We start from the raw sequence: 17,758 nt of genomic DNA, 5'->3' as shown, positions 1-17,758 counted from the left end.
TCAGGAGGACCTCGTCAGACCCCTCCATGAAGACCGCGGGGAGACGGTCACTGCGTGCACACGTGTCCGGGCCCTCCCGGTCACTGGAGGAAGTCCTGGCATCGTAAGGGGTTAGGAGCTGGCATTCTGCACTCTGTCCACCAGCCCTCAGCAGAGGCGGACAGCCGGCGCCTCAGGGCCACACAGGCACACTTGCCTGGGGCCTCCGGGAGCCCAGGGAGGGGAGGCCTTCCCACACAGGACCCCTGGGTCCTCGGGCGGCACAGCTCTACCCGCGGCCGGCAGCCCGCCCAGTGGACGCAGCGTGAAAGCACCCTGAGTGCCGCCCTCACAGATGCCTGCTCGCCACGCAGATGCAAGCCCGTGGTGGTAGCTGACACGGTCTGACCCCAAGTCAGCTGACAGACCCTCTCTGTCCTCTGGGTGCCCTGTTTTCAGTTTTGTTCAATCATCAGCAGTTGCTTCAACATTAGAAGCAATCTCAAGAATGCTCGAGGTAAGGGAGGGGGGACGTGCCCTCGTCCCACACACGCTGTGTCGGCAGCAACACTCCAAGGTCCGGGTGGAGTCGCCATGTGCCTGCCCTGGGCCTGGAGGTGGCAGGGGAGATGCCGCTATGCCCACTGGGTCGGCCATCTAGTAGCTTCAGGTGGCAGTGGGTGGCAGCACTGGCTAGGGGGACCCTGCAGAAGACATCACGTGAAAGGGACACCTACAGCAATGGTCAATCTTACAGAGCTTTTCTCTGTCCCCCAGGGATGGGCAGTCAGTTGGCACTGAGCTAGAGAGCCGACCCCCAGATTTCGGCCAGAACAAGAGGCAACCGACCGGGAGAGGCCTGGATTCCCCTCAGCAATGCCCCAGGTGACGAGGTGCGGTGAGCACCGACAGAGGCCGACCGAGACACACCGCTCTGTGTCATGACAGACTCGTGTGCTTTAGGTAATAACGTGGATAATCTGAGATCTCCACACGTTTCAGAACCTGCAGAAAACGAAATCAAATGAAAGGTCTGTTTGCATTTGTAAGGACATCACAAACCTGACGTGACACAGAACTCTCCGTAGTCGGGCTTTGAAACCCGTAAGGAACTTTGAATTTAAATACTCATGAGGTTTTCTCTGTATGTAAGATGTGAATCATTATGTATTAAACTCAGCTTTTGCAAACATCTGTACTACACACCAAGAAGTGAAGGATTCATTTTATTTCCCAGATCCCCTAAAGGGTCCCACGTATACAAGCCAAGCCACAGAACATGTCACGTGCTCTTTCTTCGTTAGAGGGACACGTGTGTGTCACAGCTTCACGAGAGCCTCTCTCTGAGCAGACCGTCAAGAACAGGGTCCGGAATGGAAGAATGAGCGGCAAAGAGCAGGGACAGACCGGCCTGGAGCCTGAGCCTGCACTTCAGTCAGTGATCAGAGCATGCGGCGCTTACCTGCCGGCGGTCCTCCAGCCCAGGCGCAACGCCCTCGTGAGCAGCCGCCGGCCACCAGCCTCTTACCTGCTCCCTGGTCCCTCCAGTGCTGTCCGTGGCCTGCTCGGCTGTACCCAGAGCTCGTCCTGTGGGAGCCGGATCCCTGCCTCCCCCACCTGCCTGTGGGGACATGAGATCAGCACACGTTAGGAGGCCACCACACACCTAACCCCAATGACACGTCACGTCTAAGAAGGAAGCAAGGTGGCACCAGGTCGGCACTTCCCAAACTTCCGGTTTCCTCAGTCACAGGGAAAGCCCGTGAAAAACGCAGACTGAGGGGCCATAGCTGGGATTGGGGGTGGAGGGCGGTGGGTGTCTGAATGGAAACACGTTCCCCAGGAGACCCCATGCAGGTGAGATGAGCAGCCTGGCAGATGCTGGGCCAGAGCAGGTCCTCAGGTCATCGGTTCTGACTGACCCTGCCTCCAGGAGGCACGGGCCTTACTCTGCAGGCCACCAGTGCTCGGGCTCTGGGTGAGCAGGGGTCCCGGGACCACGAGAGCTGGACTGAGGTGCGCCCTGCCCGATTCTCCACACACTTAACCACCCTCAAGTTCCCTCTTCGAAACTCCTAAGCTCTGACACCCCTACCACTTGCCTCGACTAGAATGTACCACGAGAAAGTCTAAGTGTCTCCCGCCAGCTGACAGCGGCCTGCATCGTGCTACCTGTGGCTCCTGCCCGGGAGCCCGAGACACAGCACGCAGGACCGGCGGCCGGCCGGCTTGGGGACAAGGCAACGAAAGCAGAACGCTGCACATCTGTTTTGGAAGGAATCAGCTCTTGCTTGGGGGTCTCAAATCTGGCCTCTCCTCAGCTGGCAGGAGAAAGCTAAAGGGTGCACGAAAGGGTAAGACAAGACGGGAGTCTGTGACTCCTGGGAAACAGGGAGGAAGCCCCTCTCCTTCCTTCAGGCAGGCCCCACACATGGCACCGGACATAAAGCCCCTCAGAACGAGACCTGCCCAACCAATGCCCAGCAGAGCCCCAGAAGACAGTCTGCAGGGCAGGACCTGGGGGGAGTTCTCGAGCTCCAGCAAGCACAGAGACGGAGCTGCTGGACTGACAGGCACGGATCCAAACCGAAGGGGGACGTGAAATAACCAGACTCATCAACAAGCGGACCCCCACGACAGTCACCTTCACTAATAAAGACTCATCCGGTCATTGAGACACACTATTCGCCTATCACACGGCTACACCACCACACTGGAGAACGGGGCCAAGGGAAACACAAGCTCCTCGTCACTAGTGAAGCCGTAGAGAAGGGTTTGTAGAAAACACGTCGGCAACACTTATCGAACTCTGACTACATGGTGACACCTAATTCGCAAACTGTGGTGCTCCGTTTTAGGAAACAGCGCACGGGAAACGGGAGAAACTGGAAGCCACTTTCAAACTGGGGGGTCTGGACAGGCAGGACACACAACCGTGCAGGTCACCACAACGAGCCCAGAAACGACGGCAGAAACACATTATCGGTCCACGTCCGTTCTCCTGACGGAATCGAGGTTGTTTCCGTCCCGTTCCGCTTGCTTTACATGCCAAGGTCTATTCTGAGAACGAGAACTCTGGTCACATAAACCAGCACCTCAGCAGCAGCTCTGGCTGCGGGGAGCTCTGGGGGCGGTGCAGGCCACGGGGAGCTGGGAGTCACGGGGAGAGCAGGTGCGTCCTCTGGGGGACACCTTTCCTGAAGGGACCAGAAAGGAAACTGCTGGGGAGCGCCTAGTGTGGCGAGTGCGTGTTTCTCCCAGTCTCGTGGGCCGGCTGCCCACACCCCGCACCGTGGGCCCGCCCACCGCGGCTGAGGCCCGCCCCGCCCACCTGGCTGCTGGGTCCGCCCCGCCCACCGCGGCTGAGGCCCGCCCCGCCCACCTGGCTGCTGGGAGCGCCCGTGCTGCCTGCTGACGATGCGTCTGCTCTCCTTCACGCACGCCTTGCACACGACCGACTTCAGAGCGTGGAACTTGGTCAGCCGGGACCTCTGCAAACAGAGCAGACGGCGGGAGCCGGGTCACACTCAGGAGACACAACGGTGGCCGTGGTGTCCAAGGACACTGGGGAGCACTTCCTTCAACACTGAGACTTGACAAGAGGTTCTCAGAAAACGGACACTCTCCCGAGTCCCCAGGGAGGTAATCCGCCGCCTCCTTTACTGCTGACACGGGGCCCCACCTGCCCGAACCTGTGGTCACCCCGTGTGTGGCCGGCACATCGGACACGGGACCACAGCTGGGGCTCTGCAGGCGGTGGCTGCTGTCTGCTCCGACCCTTCCCCGCTTCCGCCTACGGCGACGAGCGCACCCTCCCTCACGACCCCGCGGGTGGCTGCACACAAGGCTAGTGGCTTCCAAATCCCGAAGGACACCCTGGTTATTAGTCTGGGAGAGGCACAGGGACGGCAGCATCTCCCCAGATGCCTACAGCACATGCTGACCTCATGCGGACGGTGACCGCTCGGCGGCCACAGGCTCCTGCACCTGCCTGCGGCCCCTGTAACACGCTCCCTGGGAGCCTGGCGGGGGCCCTCCTCGGAGGCCTCCCAGGAATCACGGAGCACTCGCACGCACACAGCCGGCCATCACGGAGCCCACATTCCCAGCGGAGCCAGCAGCCCCCGGGAGATGTTTTCAAGTGAATACAATTATTCCTACTGAATTAGTCTGAGGTCTGCAAAGGCACCGCTGGGGAAACTTAGTCCTTGATTCGAGAAGGCCAGGCAGAGAAAGGCCGTGAAGAGGGGGGCCACGCTGGACGGGGTGGGGTGCTCCCTGCCGTCCTTCGGCCGGACTTTGGCTACTCGAGCCCTCTGGCAGTATTTTGGGAGAACCTATGAGATCTGATGACGCCGAAGCCTTAAGCCTCTCCACTCGTGTTCCTGCCTTTCTGGAACAAGCCTCTATCGAAAGCACGGAAACTGCAGCCACGGAACCTGCGGTCGGTGTAAACTGAAGAATTTCCAAGCCTGGGAACACGTGCCTCCTCCACGGGGAGGTCTCTGGGGAAGGACGTCTGTTCGTCCCAGCAGAGCGGCCACAGGACGCACAGAACCCATGTCTGGCCCAGGACTCGGGAGCTCTAGGGCTCCTCCAAGCGCCTGACCTCAAACCCATGGTCTCTGAACACGAAGAAACTGTGGACTCACGTTCTGCTCCACAAGCGCCTCCACGCTGTGCCCCTTCTCCGCCTGCAGGTACTTCTGATGGAACAGCTTCCCGTCAAACACGTTCCAGGGCATGAAGTCACTCGTCCTCCAGGGGAAGCCGCACGCACTGTTGACCAAGACCAGAGTGGTGAGGCCGCGGACCAGGAGGGAGCCAAGCTGCACGGCTCGGGGGTCGATGTAGTCAAGCTGTGGGGTGCAGACGGAGAATGGAGAGGAGGAGTCACACGCGTGCAGGGAAGGAGACACCCCGTCCCTCGGTGCTGCACGGCAGCCACGGCACTGTGTCCCCAGGCCCTCAGGGAGCCCCGGGGCCGCGGGAGGGGAGCCGCAGCACAAGTGTGCACCCTCGCACACACCTACTGTGCACGCCCCAGATGCTCACCCGGGCCTGTGTGTGCAACTCAGAACTGCCCCTGCACAGGTCAGAGCCACGGTCCACCAGGAAACACCGCAAGGTCAGCGGCTGTGGGCACACGGCCAAGTAAGGAGGCTGAGAGAGGCCGGTGTGAGATACCGGCGAGGCCATCGTATGCTTAAGAAGCACTCAGCTGTCCTAATAGAAGTGTTAATTATCTCACAGTGCTGATGACTGGATAACTTTTTACAAATTAAGTCACACAAATATAAAGTATTTCTTCTTGTTGTGACGTCACATATTCTCTCCCTGCACGGACGGAGCCATGTCCACTTGGGGGATGCGGGGCCCATGCCGACACACCCACGCGAACGGGTAATCTCGCTCGTGCCCACTGAGTCCCTCGCTGTCTGCTCAAATTACACAGTGGCTATTCTAAGTGTCACCGCATGTCCAGTACAGTTTACAAAACCAAAATAAACTGTGAAAGAAGTCACAGACGTTTCATCCCCTTTACAAGTAAGGATTCACTTTGCTTATTAAAATAAAACTGATCATCATTTTAAAAAAGTTATCATGAGCTACAATTACCCCAGAGTTAACTAAAGGGTGTGTGTGACTTTTTTTTTTTTTTTTTTAAAGATTTTAACTATCTGAGAGCAAGCAAGCACAAGGAGGGGTTGTGGCAGAGGGAGAGGGAGAGGGAGAAACAGCCTCCCCACTGAGCAGGGAGCCAGACGTGGGGCTCGATCCCAGGACCCCCGGATCATGACCTGAGCCAAAGGCAGACACCTCACTGACAGAGCCCCCAGGCGCCTCAATCTAAGGTCTAATGAAGTGTCTGCTGTACGGCACAGCTTTTACATTCTCCCAGAAAGAGCAACCACGAACAGGTCTGTGGGGCTGACGGGACACCGGGTAGTTAGAAGTGGGTGTCTTCACTCCCTCTGCTCTGCAGGTGCCTCCGGGTGAGGCCCGTGCCCGCTGCTGCTCCCCCTGCCACTGCCCTGCAGCACTGTCCACCGTCTCATTGTGCGTCGAGCTCTCACACTTCCCCACCCATGCACGTGCGGTCACTGTCTGTCTAGAACCGCACAGTCCTAGCCAGGAGTCAGGAGCCATGTGTATCATATGTATCTGATTTAAAATGAACCAAAATCAAATACTCAGTTCCTCAGATGCCCTGGCCACATTTCAGGGGCTCAGGGCCACATGTGGCTCAGCCCTCCAGTCTGGACAACACGCCAAGGGATAATGGGAATCTAGGATGTCCCATCTTTGCTACTCCTCTTGCAAACTTCAAGCAGCCCTGAGCTTCCCCACCCTGGCCCCATCACCACGGGCTCTCACCCCAGTGCTCAGACCACAGTGACCATGCAGTCAGAGCAGCCGGCGGGAAAGGTGCCCAGAGACGTTGCGTATTTTCTCCATGTGCTGGGGGCACTTCTCTAACTTGGTAGATTTTTCTGTAACAGAAACAATTCTTTTTCACGCTTTGTGCTCACCCCTTCTACACCTGTGTCTGTTTTATAATAAATTATAAACAAGGTACACCCCCTCCAGAGCACGGACCCACGTGTACCACAAGGTACCACATTTCCACCAACAGTGCAGCCTACACTTAGGCCACAAAGCACGCACTGCCATGCCCAGAAAGCTGCGCTGGCCTCCCCGGCACCCTCCCTGCCCCGGAGCGGTGAGCACTGGCCAAAGGCTCAAACTGCGGCTGGTGTTGCACGCCCGTGAATTTGAGACAGGCAGTGTGCACTGCTGCGTCCACCTGCTTCTGGGGACACCACTCAGGAGGCTACCACACAGTGAGCAAGGGGCTGTCCTCACTGTCCCAGTGCACGCTGCCACCCATGGGGAACTCCTGGGATCTGTGCGTGACTCGGGGGGTCACAGATGCCTTTATATGGGGAGTCTCACGTTAGGTTCTTTCAGAAATGTTGTGCCTGTCAACGTAGACATTCTGCACGGCTTTTGTTTTTTGCTATTTCATGTTCTTTCTTTGATGTTAGTGTAAATGTAAAAAAAAACTGGGGGGTTATTTTTACTTGCCTTGTTTTACAGCATTCATGTGGGTTATATATGCCGACTCTGTATCTAGCACCTGTTAAACTTGTAGAAATGATTTTCCATTTATACAATCATGCCATCTGTCAAAGATGGTTAAGTTTTATTTCTTTTAAACTCTACACCCTGGGCGCCTGGTGGCTCAGTGGGTTAAGCCTCTGCCTTCGGCTCAGGTCATGATCTCAGGGTCCTGGGATCGAGTCCCGCATTGGGCTCTCTGCTCAGCGGGGAGCCTGCTTCCTCCTCTCTCTGCCTACTTGTGATCTCTGTCAAATAAATAAATAAAATCTTAAAAAAAAAATGTACCCCTGACTCACTCCCACTAGACAGGAAAAAAAAACTTTTCAGTATTTCACCATTAAGTCTGATTTCTACTGTAGATTTAATCTTTGCTACATCAAGGAAGCTGCCTTCTAGTCTGACTTACTGAGAGATTTTACCATGAACAAGTACTGAATTGAACGATAGTTTTCCTGCATCTTCTAACAAAAACATATGCCTTTTCTTATTTATTGCGTTATAGTGAATCACACTGGTTTTCAAACATTAACTTTGTATCAAGTTTATGTATAGCCAGATTGTCTGCTAATTTTTTCTGGAAGCTTTGAATTTATTTTCATGAAACAGAATGGCCGCTAATTTTCATGTGTTCTCCTGTCTTTGGTCCCCCGGTTTTGCTGGGCCTGTTAAGACAAGGTAGACAAACAACCCTCGTGGCGCCTCCTCCTGAGGTTCAGGGATGCTGGCCGGGAGCCGGTGGCATCTGTGGTTTCCTTCACAGTCCTCAGGAGATTCAGAACCATTCAGACTCATTATCATCGCACTCCAGTCTTAACTACAGTGGGTTGTTTTTTTTTAAGATTTTATTTGTCGGAGAGAGAGAGAGAAAGCACAAGTAGGCAGAGTGGGAGGCAGAGAGAGAGGAGGAAGCAGGCTCCCCGCTGAGCAGAGAGAGGGACTTGATCCCAGGACCCTGAGATCATGACCTGAGCCGAAGGCAGAGGCTTAACCCACTGAGCCACCCAGGTGCCCCTACGGTGGGTTTTTCAAGGAGTTTGTTCATTTTACCAACTTCCCAAATTTACTGGTATAGTGTTGTTCCCAATATCCTAATTATGGCAGAGGGAGAGCGAGAACCTCAAGCTGACCCCACTCACCCTGAGCTAAGCCAAAACCAAGTGGACACTTCACAGACTCAGCCACGCAGGCGCCCGCGCTGGCGCCCGTCAATGTCCCTCTTCTCCTTCCTCACATGGGCCACTTAGTCACTGACTCTTGCTCCTTTACTATCTCCTTCCTACCGTCCTCTTTGGGTTTGATCTGTTCATTTCTAATTACAGAGACATCTACTCACACCACAGGCTCTGGGCCTCCCTTTTCAAACATATTCACTTTAATGCTGTAAGTTTCCTTCTAAGAACAGCTTTTGGCTTCATCTGCTAATTTCAGTATGACTATTTTCACTGTCGTCCAAATTATTTCATAATGTCTACTGTGATTTCTATTTGTACATGAATTAGAAATATTCTATTTAATATTCAAGTGACTGTGAGTTTTAATTTTTGTGTTATTGTTGATTTTCAGATCATTCCTACTGTTGTCAGAAAGCAGAAGGATGGCCTCAATGGTCTGAGGCCAGCTGGGGCTCTAGGACGGTTGCACGGTCCACGTCAGCCATCTCCGAGCGCAGTGTCCTGCGACTCTGGGAGCCCGTGGGGCCAGGAGGGCCTGTGTTCACTGTGTTCTCAGCCTCTGAGTGTTCCCTCTGCTTGTTCCATGCTCTGCAGAGGAATGGGTTAAAGAAGGACTCAATAAACTTTTTCTGTAAAGGGCAAAGATGGTTAATACGCCAGGCTTTGTTGGCCTTGTATAGTCTCTGTTGAATGTTCTTCAAAAATGTAAAAACCACTCTTAGCTCGCAGGATGGTACGAGCACAAGCTACGGGCTGGGTCTGGCCCACAGGGCCACAGTGTATGGAGCCTGGTTCTCAGGTTTGCCCCTGGAGCGTTTCTCTCTGCCGTCCTTTAAGTCTCCATTTCATGTATTTCTGAAGCTGCCCAGGTGAACTGGCCCAGTTAGAGTCCTGACACGCTCCCGGTGCGGTCCACCACCATCTCTCTAGGAAGCATCCCCACTCGAAGTCCACTTTTTCTCATCCTGTCACACTAGTTTCTCAGGGTGAGTGCCCAGTTCACCTCTATCCTCCTCTCCCCGAGACTTGGTGCCCCTCCGTCTTGGGAGTGTCTGGGAGGCAGTACATGGCCGGTCTGGGATTTTTATTTTGCAATGACAACAGATTCGCAAGAAGCTGCAGAGGCTGTACCGCAGGTCCCACGGACGCCCCCTCATCACCCACAGTGCTCAACCCTCCATGCCACAGTGCGGCATCCAGACCAGGAGATGGGCCTGTCCCCACGCATGGACATGTGTGTGATGTCACAGATGTCATCTGCATGACCACCACCACCACTGTCAGATGCAGAGCCTCTGTCATGCAGAGCCTGGGGGGTAGCCCTGCCTGCCTCCTCCTCTATCTCCCTAGCATGGCACTCAGAGCGTGGCAATGTGGGGACCGGCTTCATCACCCTGCACGGCCCCCCGAGATCCGTGCATGCAGCGAGTGTGTCGGGCCCTGCCTCTCACAGCCGGCCCCACTGGCCTTTGAGTGTTTGCCTCGTTAAAGACATCGTTCTTGTTCCCAGCTCCTGCCATCACACGTGTAGCTGTGGGGATGCTCACGGCCGCGTCTGGAGTGGGCAGAAGCCCCACGTCTGTGGGACAAACACTGTGTGGGGAGCCACTGAGGCATGCGGTATGTGCGTGCTCAGGGCCTCAGGGGCTCACGCACCCACCCCAAGCCCCCCCGGCGCTTGAGTACCCCCATCCTCGCAGGGCTTGCTGCCATTGGCGAGCCGCTCTGGCTATCTGGCGACCCCTCGCTGCCGCTATAATGAGCGCGCGACAAGGCAAACATCTTTCCCGGTGAAACATCTGTTTATGTCTTTGCCCATTTTCTAAGGACTGGTTTTTACTACCTTACGTTTTCTACTTACAAGACCTTCATCAGACTTGTGTTAGCACCTATTTTCTCCCATTCAGCAGCTTGTCATTTCCTCACTTTTTACAGACCAAATGTTTTTTTAATTCTGATGAAGTCCAACTTACTGCTTTTTTTCTCTTAAGGATCACACTTTTGATGTGAAACCTTAGAACTCTTTACCTAGCCCTAGATTCCGAAGTTTTCTACTTTCCTCCCAGAAGTCCTACAGCAGCACATGTTGCACGTAGCTCGGCGTCCTACTTGAGTTGACCTCTCACAGAACAGTGAGGTGAAGGTCACGACTCCTGTGTTTTGTCTGTGGTTGTGCAACGGCTCCAGTGCACTGCTGGACCTCAGCCGAGACTTCAGCTTCGCCGGAAGCGGGCGGTGGTCCCGGTGTGGTCCTGCTGCTCGGTTCCCTGACCCGTGCGTCCGACTCTCAGCTGATCCGCAGCCCTGACAGGTGCAGCGACACGAGGAGCCGCATCAGCAGCCTCGTCAGCCAGCGATACTCCTCCCACACTGTTCTTCCTTTCCAGGACTGCTTTGGCTCTATTTTGTTCTCTTCCGTATGGATTCTAGAATAATCCTGTCGTGTCAGTAACAACAAAAATCCTTGCTGGAATCCGTTGGGGAGAACGGACCTCTCCATGGTGCAAACACTTGTAGTCCACAAGCATGGTGTATCCGCCTCTCCAAAAACTCGAGCTTCCTCCGACTTCTTTCACCAGCATTTTGTAATTCTCGGCACACAGATACTATGAGTCTGTTAGGGTTATACCTTGGTAATTCATTTTTATGGAACAATTTAAGTGGTGTTATCTTTTAAATTTTAGTATACAGAAATGCAATTTTTTGTTTGTTTCTATGTTGGTCTTTAGCCTGAGATCTTGCTGAACCTGAACTCCCACTAGCTCTACGAGTTTTTTGATGGATTCCTTGGGATTCTCTGTGTACAGAATCATGTCATCTGCAAATTGGGACCGTCTTTCTGTCCCTCAGTGATCCGAATGCCTGTTAGTTCCTTTCCCTGCCTCAGTGCACAGGCCACACCTGCCGGCTCTGGGCTCTCGAGTGGGATGGTGCGGGCAGATGTCCAGGTCCCAGCCGTGGCTGCCACCTCGGGGGCGGTGGGGGGGGGGGGTGCTGTGGCCTGTCGCTGGTTCGCATGGTGTCAACTGCAGGGCACCGAGCAGATATGCCTTATCGGGCTGAAGAAGGCGCCTCTACTTCTGTTCTTTGACGTTTTGTCACAAGTGGTACTGAATTTTGTGAAATGATTTTTCTGAACACGTGACAGGGCCATTGATTCTTCCTCACAAGCCTAGGAGGGAATTACACAGACAGGTTTTTGAATTCTGAATCAGCCATGCATCTCGGCAGTAAACAACCCACTTGGCCATGGTCAAATGCTTCTTCCTACACACTGCTTGGTTTGGTCTACATTTTGTTAAGGATGCCTGTATCTGTGTTCATGTGGGACACTGGCCTGATGTGGTTTTTTGGTAATTCATTTATCTGGTTTTGGTATCAGGGTAAATCTGGTCTCGTTGGGAAGTATTCCATCTTCTTATATTTTCTGGAAGATAATGAGAAGAAGTGGCATTAATTCTTTGAATGCTGATAAATGACCCAGTGAAACCAGCCGGGTTACAGGTGTATTTTGCAGAGTTTTAAAAACCGTGAATGAAATTTTCTTAACAGTTAAGGGGCCGTCTAAAACCTATTAGATAATGCGTGGACCGCCGTCATTTGTGCTTTGGGGAGATCTAGTCCACTCCGTCTAAGCTGCTAAACTTGTGTACGAAGTTGTCTGGAGCACGTGACCCCGGTGCTCTTGGCAGGGTCTGTGGGACACCTCGTCTACTCCTGACCGTGGCCAATTATGTTTTCTCCTCGCTTACCAGGTGTATACACTGGAGCAAAAGTGCTTCCCCGTGCTTGGCTGCCCCTCCCGGACTTCGGTGTTCTACAGTCTCGACGCAGTAATTCTTCACGACCCTTGCAGCCAGCCAATACTTTCAGATCTATTTTTTTAAATACTTTTTTGGGTTTTTTTTTAATTAGTCTTCAACAGGAAAATCCATCCAGACGACCTCAGTCTCCCACCCCGGAGGGCAGTCCCAGCACCCTTTGTCTCTTCAGCCAGGGGTCTCAACATTTTCATAGCATAAATATTTCTAGCAGTCTGGTGAAACGTACGGATTCTTTCTCAGAATAACTTAGAAGCCTGAAGAATTAATTATAATGAAGTAGTTTTAAAAATAACCTAAATTTGAGGCGCCTGGGTGGCTCAGTTGTTAAGCATCTGCCTTCGGCTCAGGTCGTGATCCCGGGGTCCTGGGATCAAGCCCGCATCAGGCTCCCTGCTCGGTGGGAAGCCAGCGTCTCCCTCTCCTACTCCACCTGCTTATGGCTTATGTTCCCTCTCTCGCTGCATCTCTGTCAAATTAAATAAATAAAATCTTAAAAGTTAATTAACTTTTAAAAATAACCTGAATTTATGATCTAGGAATTTACCCACTTCTTTGTATATCTTCAAATGATTAAGCAAGAGCAGTGAGTGTAGTAACTCATCTGGAGACGAGGGTGACGGGCAAGGACACGCACGGATTTCTCCAACTCTAAGGTGCCATCGGACCCTCCGTGACCCTCACTGGTGACACACCCACAGCTGCTGCTGTCATTACTAGGATCTGTGGGCTCCATTGTAAATAAAAGGACGGATTTAAGTTAGAAGGTGGTAAAAGTAAAGATGTATTTTTTTTCTTGTTCCAGTTCATACACTCTCATTTTAAGAATCTTTAAAATTATATCCCACGTATACTAGCAATTCTGGGCATGACAAAAATACACACACGCTGGCAGGTGAGCACTTTAAATAGACGGGCCACAACCCAGAGACCGGCACTTGCCTTCCTTATTCTCATGGAGTCTTTGCTGGAGGGTTTGCAAAGTGTGTTCATTGAGGATAATTCCACCAACAGACATGGGCATTTTCGGAACCTCTAGTATAGTTTTAATTATCAGGTGCTAAAAATAAACTTTAAATCAAGAAAAACACATAAACCAGAAATAAAGTCAGAGTCTTAAAGGGCTGGATGTGTTGATAATTTCATTTTTCAAACATAATCACTTCCCTTTGGATCCCAACTTTCGAGGTTAACTCTTCTATCCTCAGGGCTTCTCTGCTGCCTAGAAAGGACCGAGCCCTCACTGCTGCAAGGGGTCAGGAAATGCCACGTGAGCCAGAGAGATGGCACACACAGCAGGTGGTACTGAAGAGGGAAACTTCCTTCTCCTCCCTTAGGTGCCCCCCTACACACACACACTGTCACCCCGTCAACAGCCTCGTCCCTCTCCTTCCCCACACTCCCCAAGGGTGTCTCACTCTCTCCAGCCCCAGCACCGTCCCCCCATCCCGCCACCACTCTTCAGAAGCCGTTCCAGGGTCAAGTCCAGCACACGTCCTCAACCCTTCTCGGACGGCCCCCCGTGCCCGGGCGCTCTGCCCACCCCCGCACATCCATCTTCTCTCCAAGCTCTCACCCGTCCTTCAGGAAGGTGTTTTCAGGACCCCTCGCTGACATCCTTTTGCTACACCTCTTTCTTCTCCCTGTGTTGATACATCCCAATGGGCTCACGCTTCCCAAATTCACCTCCAACGCAAACTCTCCCCAAGCTTCAGACTTGTAGGTGCCACTGTGTGAACACGTATTGCACGTGGGACCCTCCCCACACTGAGCTCTTTCCGTCTCACCTCTGACACCCAACCAGGAGAACGGGATCCCCACACCTGGGTCGGCCTGTAGGCGTTCCCTGAAGGCATCTCACCTTCCGTCCCACCAGCAGCAGCCCCCACACCCCCGTGCTGGGCCCCCTGCCAGACTCACTCTGTCCCTACCTGTGACCTATTTGGGCTGGCATATGTGGCCCCTGGAGGGGTGCCTGTCACTTTGCTGCCCAAGCCCCCCCCCACACACATGCGGGGGAGTCCCAGCTGTGACCAGAGCCACCTCTCCAGTCTCTTAAGCTGAACAACGAACCCAGCCAATTTCTTTGCTCCCTTCCGAGGCACTCCTGTCCTTACCCTAGTATCAGCTCAGATCCATTACATTCCAGGCCAGGGGCAAATGCCTGGAGGAGGAGGAAGAGGGGACAGGAATGCCCTCCCATCCCAGGAGGCCTGCTGCTCAGTCACACTCCTGCTGAACCCACCCTCCTGGGACGAAAGCCTTTGTTTCCCTGCACCCCCAGGACAGTCTGGCAGAGTCGGAGTTCCAATCTCTACTCAGTGAGTGAGTGTGCTGCTGAAATACCAGAACCTGCTCTATGGTATATGTCCTCGTCTGTCGGCTGCTGCTGCCCTACAGACGGATGGCCTAAGGGTCTTTACCAGGGGAAGGGGCGGACTCCACCTCACAGCATGATGCTTATGTATAAGGACACAATCACATTCTTCCTGTGTACGTGCTGTGCGACACCGGGCAAGCCAAGTCCACACACGCCGGAGGCCACAGCGCACCCAGGCCGAGGCACGTGCTGGTGAGAACAGGGCACACTCCTGACAGCTGTGCTGTGCCAGCTTCCATTCTAGAAGGAGACCCTGCTGTCCATTACGTGTGCAGGTGGGGTGCGCTCACAGTGAGTGCTCGTCTGGCGGGAAGCTGCCACAGCAATGGCCACGCAGTGGACAGGCTCCGGAGCTGGGAGGCCCCCCGTCCCTGCCAAGGGACCGTGGGCCATTGTGTACCTTCTGCGGGGCTCAGCCGTCCCGCCTGGTACTAACGAGCTGCCCAGGCGCTGCAACTGTGTGGGTCCTGCCCATGGGAACTGACGGACAGAGGAATAAAGACAGACTCTGCTCTGGAACATGACCCACTCGTGTCTTCCAAAAGCAAAGCTCTCTAACTGCTTGAAATACGAAGGTACACGTGCTGCGAGGACAGAGTAGAGGAAAGGTCAAGCTGCGCTACCTGCACAGGTGATGGGGACAGCTCGGGCAGCGACACACGCCACTGTGCACTGACCGACAGGGACCAGGACGTCTGCTCTTGGAAAATAACCAACCCTAGAAGACATGAGAATGCGCTGCTCGGCTGAGAACACCATCCCCAGGGGCCCCGTAGGGCCTGTGGTCCCAGCGAGGAAATTCATCCAGCTCGGGCTGAGGGAGTGGCTGCCACGGGGCCCCTACAGGCCCCGCCGGTTCCCCGGACTTCCTCAATACGCTGCCTGCCTCATTCAGGCTCAGGTGAGCTGCACGGATCACGCGGTGCCTCATCTCACGCGGAACTGACGCCTTCTCGGCCCCCGCTTCGAGGGGCGAACACGTAACACTGGTCAGAGCAGGCGAACACCCGAGAGACTCTGGTCTCAAGCCCAGTTGCACTGCCCTGGGGTCACGGGAGGGGGTGACATCACCAGTGCTCCAGGAACTTTCAGTTCAAGAAACTGTATGGCCATTAGTCCAGTTTCCTAAACATGACCTTCTCCCTGCTCCCCAACTCTCACAAACTCCCTTTTTTTTTGGGGGGGGGAAGGGAGGGAGGGGCGGAGGGAGGGGCAGAGGGAGACGGAGAATCCCGAGCAGACTCCACACCGAGCATGGAGCCCCACACAGGGCTCGATCTCACGACCCCGAGACCACCACCTGAGCCAAAATCAGGAGTCAGACACCCAACTGACGGAGCCACCCAGGCGGCCCCCACCCTCCCTGGCTCTGAGCAAGGATAGAGGCCCTGGGGGACCAAGGGACACATGGCGCACAGAGGCACAGGCAGTGCTGGTGCTGGGGCCCGAGTCTTGGCCGGTTCACTTGGATTCAGCAACTGCCACATGCCGTCCCAGCGAGGGACTCACGTCAGGGGCAACCGGCAGGTCCGTGGTGTTTCCCAGCGCGTCTCCACGTCTGGGAGACAGGAAACAGTACTTCTCAGCCACGGCTGCCTTGTGATTTCACTTTCCGCATTAGAATGTAAGGTTTCAGGGAACAGACCTCACCTCTCCTCCTCAACAAGTGTGCGAGGAAGAGGGCTGTACCAGGCTGGCTGGAGGTGCATGGAAAACCAAGTGGAGAGACGGGCTCCTGGAGGCCTGATGACCAGGATCAATTCCCTGTCACTCAGGGAACAGAGAAACCCCAGCTTCACGCGAACTAGGGCGAGCGGGGAGCAGAGCATGTTCCCAGGCTGTAGGGCTGACCTGAAGCTCTGAGGGTATCTTCCAGCAAAGAAACCCCATGTCAGCTGTCCTTTTCCAGAGAAGTGACGCTGAGGGGGCACCTGCAGAGCCCCAGTCGTCACGGCGGAAGGCTGGGCCTGGCTCCAGGCTCAGAGTCCCCAACGGGCACAGACCGGTTCCAGGTGCCTAACGGCTGTGGCCTTACAGATACAATTAACAGAGACACGTTCTAGGAGCAGTCAGGGGCTCTGGCGCAACGACGAGGAAGAGCTGGGCCCTGCCGGACGCCCACCGGGTGAGGGAGCAGCAGATGGGGACCCAGAAACTGGAAAGACCAGTTCCAGTTCCAAGGCTGCCCGGGAAATACGGACAGTCGACAGCTCCACGGAATGGTGCCCCTCCAGGCCCAGGAAGGTCCACTAACTGGGGCTTACGGGCAGTTCCACAAAGTGACACTGACACGGAGCTGCCACAGGTGCAAGCTGCAGCCGAGCCAACCTCAGCTCCGCTTCGGCCAGGGCCTCGCCAGGGCCTCGCCAGGGCGACCGCCCCATGGGCGCGCGGAACCCCACACAGGGCAGGGAGAGCACAGCAGGCAGAACAGGAACAGACGCAGAGGTCAGGCTCCACAGGCCTGCACACACTAGCAGGTCCCCTGGCCGCAGCGAGGCACAAACAAAGGAACCCTCAAGGGACCCGCGTGAGCCTGGACGGGCAGGTGTGGGACCCATTCATGCCCGGCTGTCCTCAGCCCTCCAGAGCCAGGACACTTGGTGCGCCCTGGGGAGCCGAGGAACAACACAGCCAGGTCCGCCGGACCCACGCAGGAGCCCCTGAAAACCCAGTGGAGGTTCAACGTGCCAGGCTAGTCCCTGTGTGTGTGACACCCGTCACCAGGGCCCCTTACTGCGCACACGGCGGGAACTCTGAAAACAGCTGTCGACTATACCCTTGAAACTACAGTCACAGCTCGATTAAAAAAAAAAAACGAAAGTGGTTGCGTTTACATGTACACAAATGGCCATGTGTCAAGGCCAGATTTCTCCTGACGCACAGGGGCAGGCACAGGAAGAACCAATGTGGTGCCGGTCACAACAGCAGGGCGGACCCTTCCGCGGCGCCTGTCTTGAGAGGCCAAGTGCATTCATACCCAGGGCCACATTCGTGTCCCATCGCTGTGCGGGAGGAGCCCTTTGGACGCGGACAGACGCCTGCACAGAGAAGGAGGACGCGGGTGCTCACGGCCCCAGGACTCTTGGCACGGGGTCTGGCTCACGACCCGCAGTAAACGTGTTCCCGTCCCGGCTGAGCTGCCGTGCTGCAATCCCAGGAGTGCGGTGTCAGCGGGTCTGGGGCTCGGAGCTCCAAGTGGCACAGTGCCGACCACTCTCACGTGCTACCCCCCCCAACACACACCCAAAGTTCAGAACTGACCATCACACGCGGCAAAC

General features: G+C 54.9%; 1 protein-coding gene across 3 annotated transcripts in view; it reads right to left on the bottom strand.

Annotated features, from left to right (window-relative positions):
- The window catches only part of FAM120B (family with sequence similarity 120B), a 90,293-nt gene that overhangs the window by 21,265 nt on the left and 51,270 nt on the right, over positions 1–17,758 (bottom strand). For all 3 annotated transcript variants that reach the window (XM_032837261.1, XM_032837263.1, XM_032837262.1), the window contains 3 exons: positions 4,632–4,838; positions 3,362–3,470; positions 1,508–1,600 (listed from right to left, as the gene is read on the bottom strand). In XM_032837261.1, coding sequence (XP_032693152.1) covers positions 1,508–1,600; positions 3,362–3,470; positions 4,632–4,838 — 409 coding nt within the window. The remainder of the gene's footprint in view (positions 1–1,507; positions 1,601–3,361; positions 3,471–4,631; positions 4,839–17,758) is intronic.

The sequence above is a fragment of the Lontra canadensis genome, unplaced genomic scaffold (genome assembly GCF_010015895.1).
Source record: "Lontra canadensis isolate GAN:19392208 unplaced genomic scaffold, GSC_riverotter_1.0 scaffold97, whole genome shotgun sequence".
In the NCBI taxonomy this organism is placed as follows: domain Eukaryota; kingdom Metazoa; phylum Chordata; class Mammalia; order Carnivora; family Mustelidae; genus Lontra; species Lontra canadensis.
This window is presented reverse-complemented; position numbering and strand designations above follow the sequence as displayed.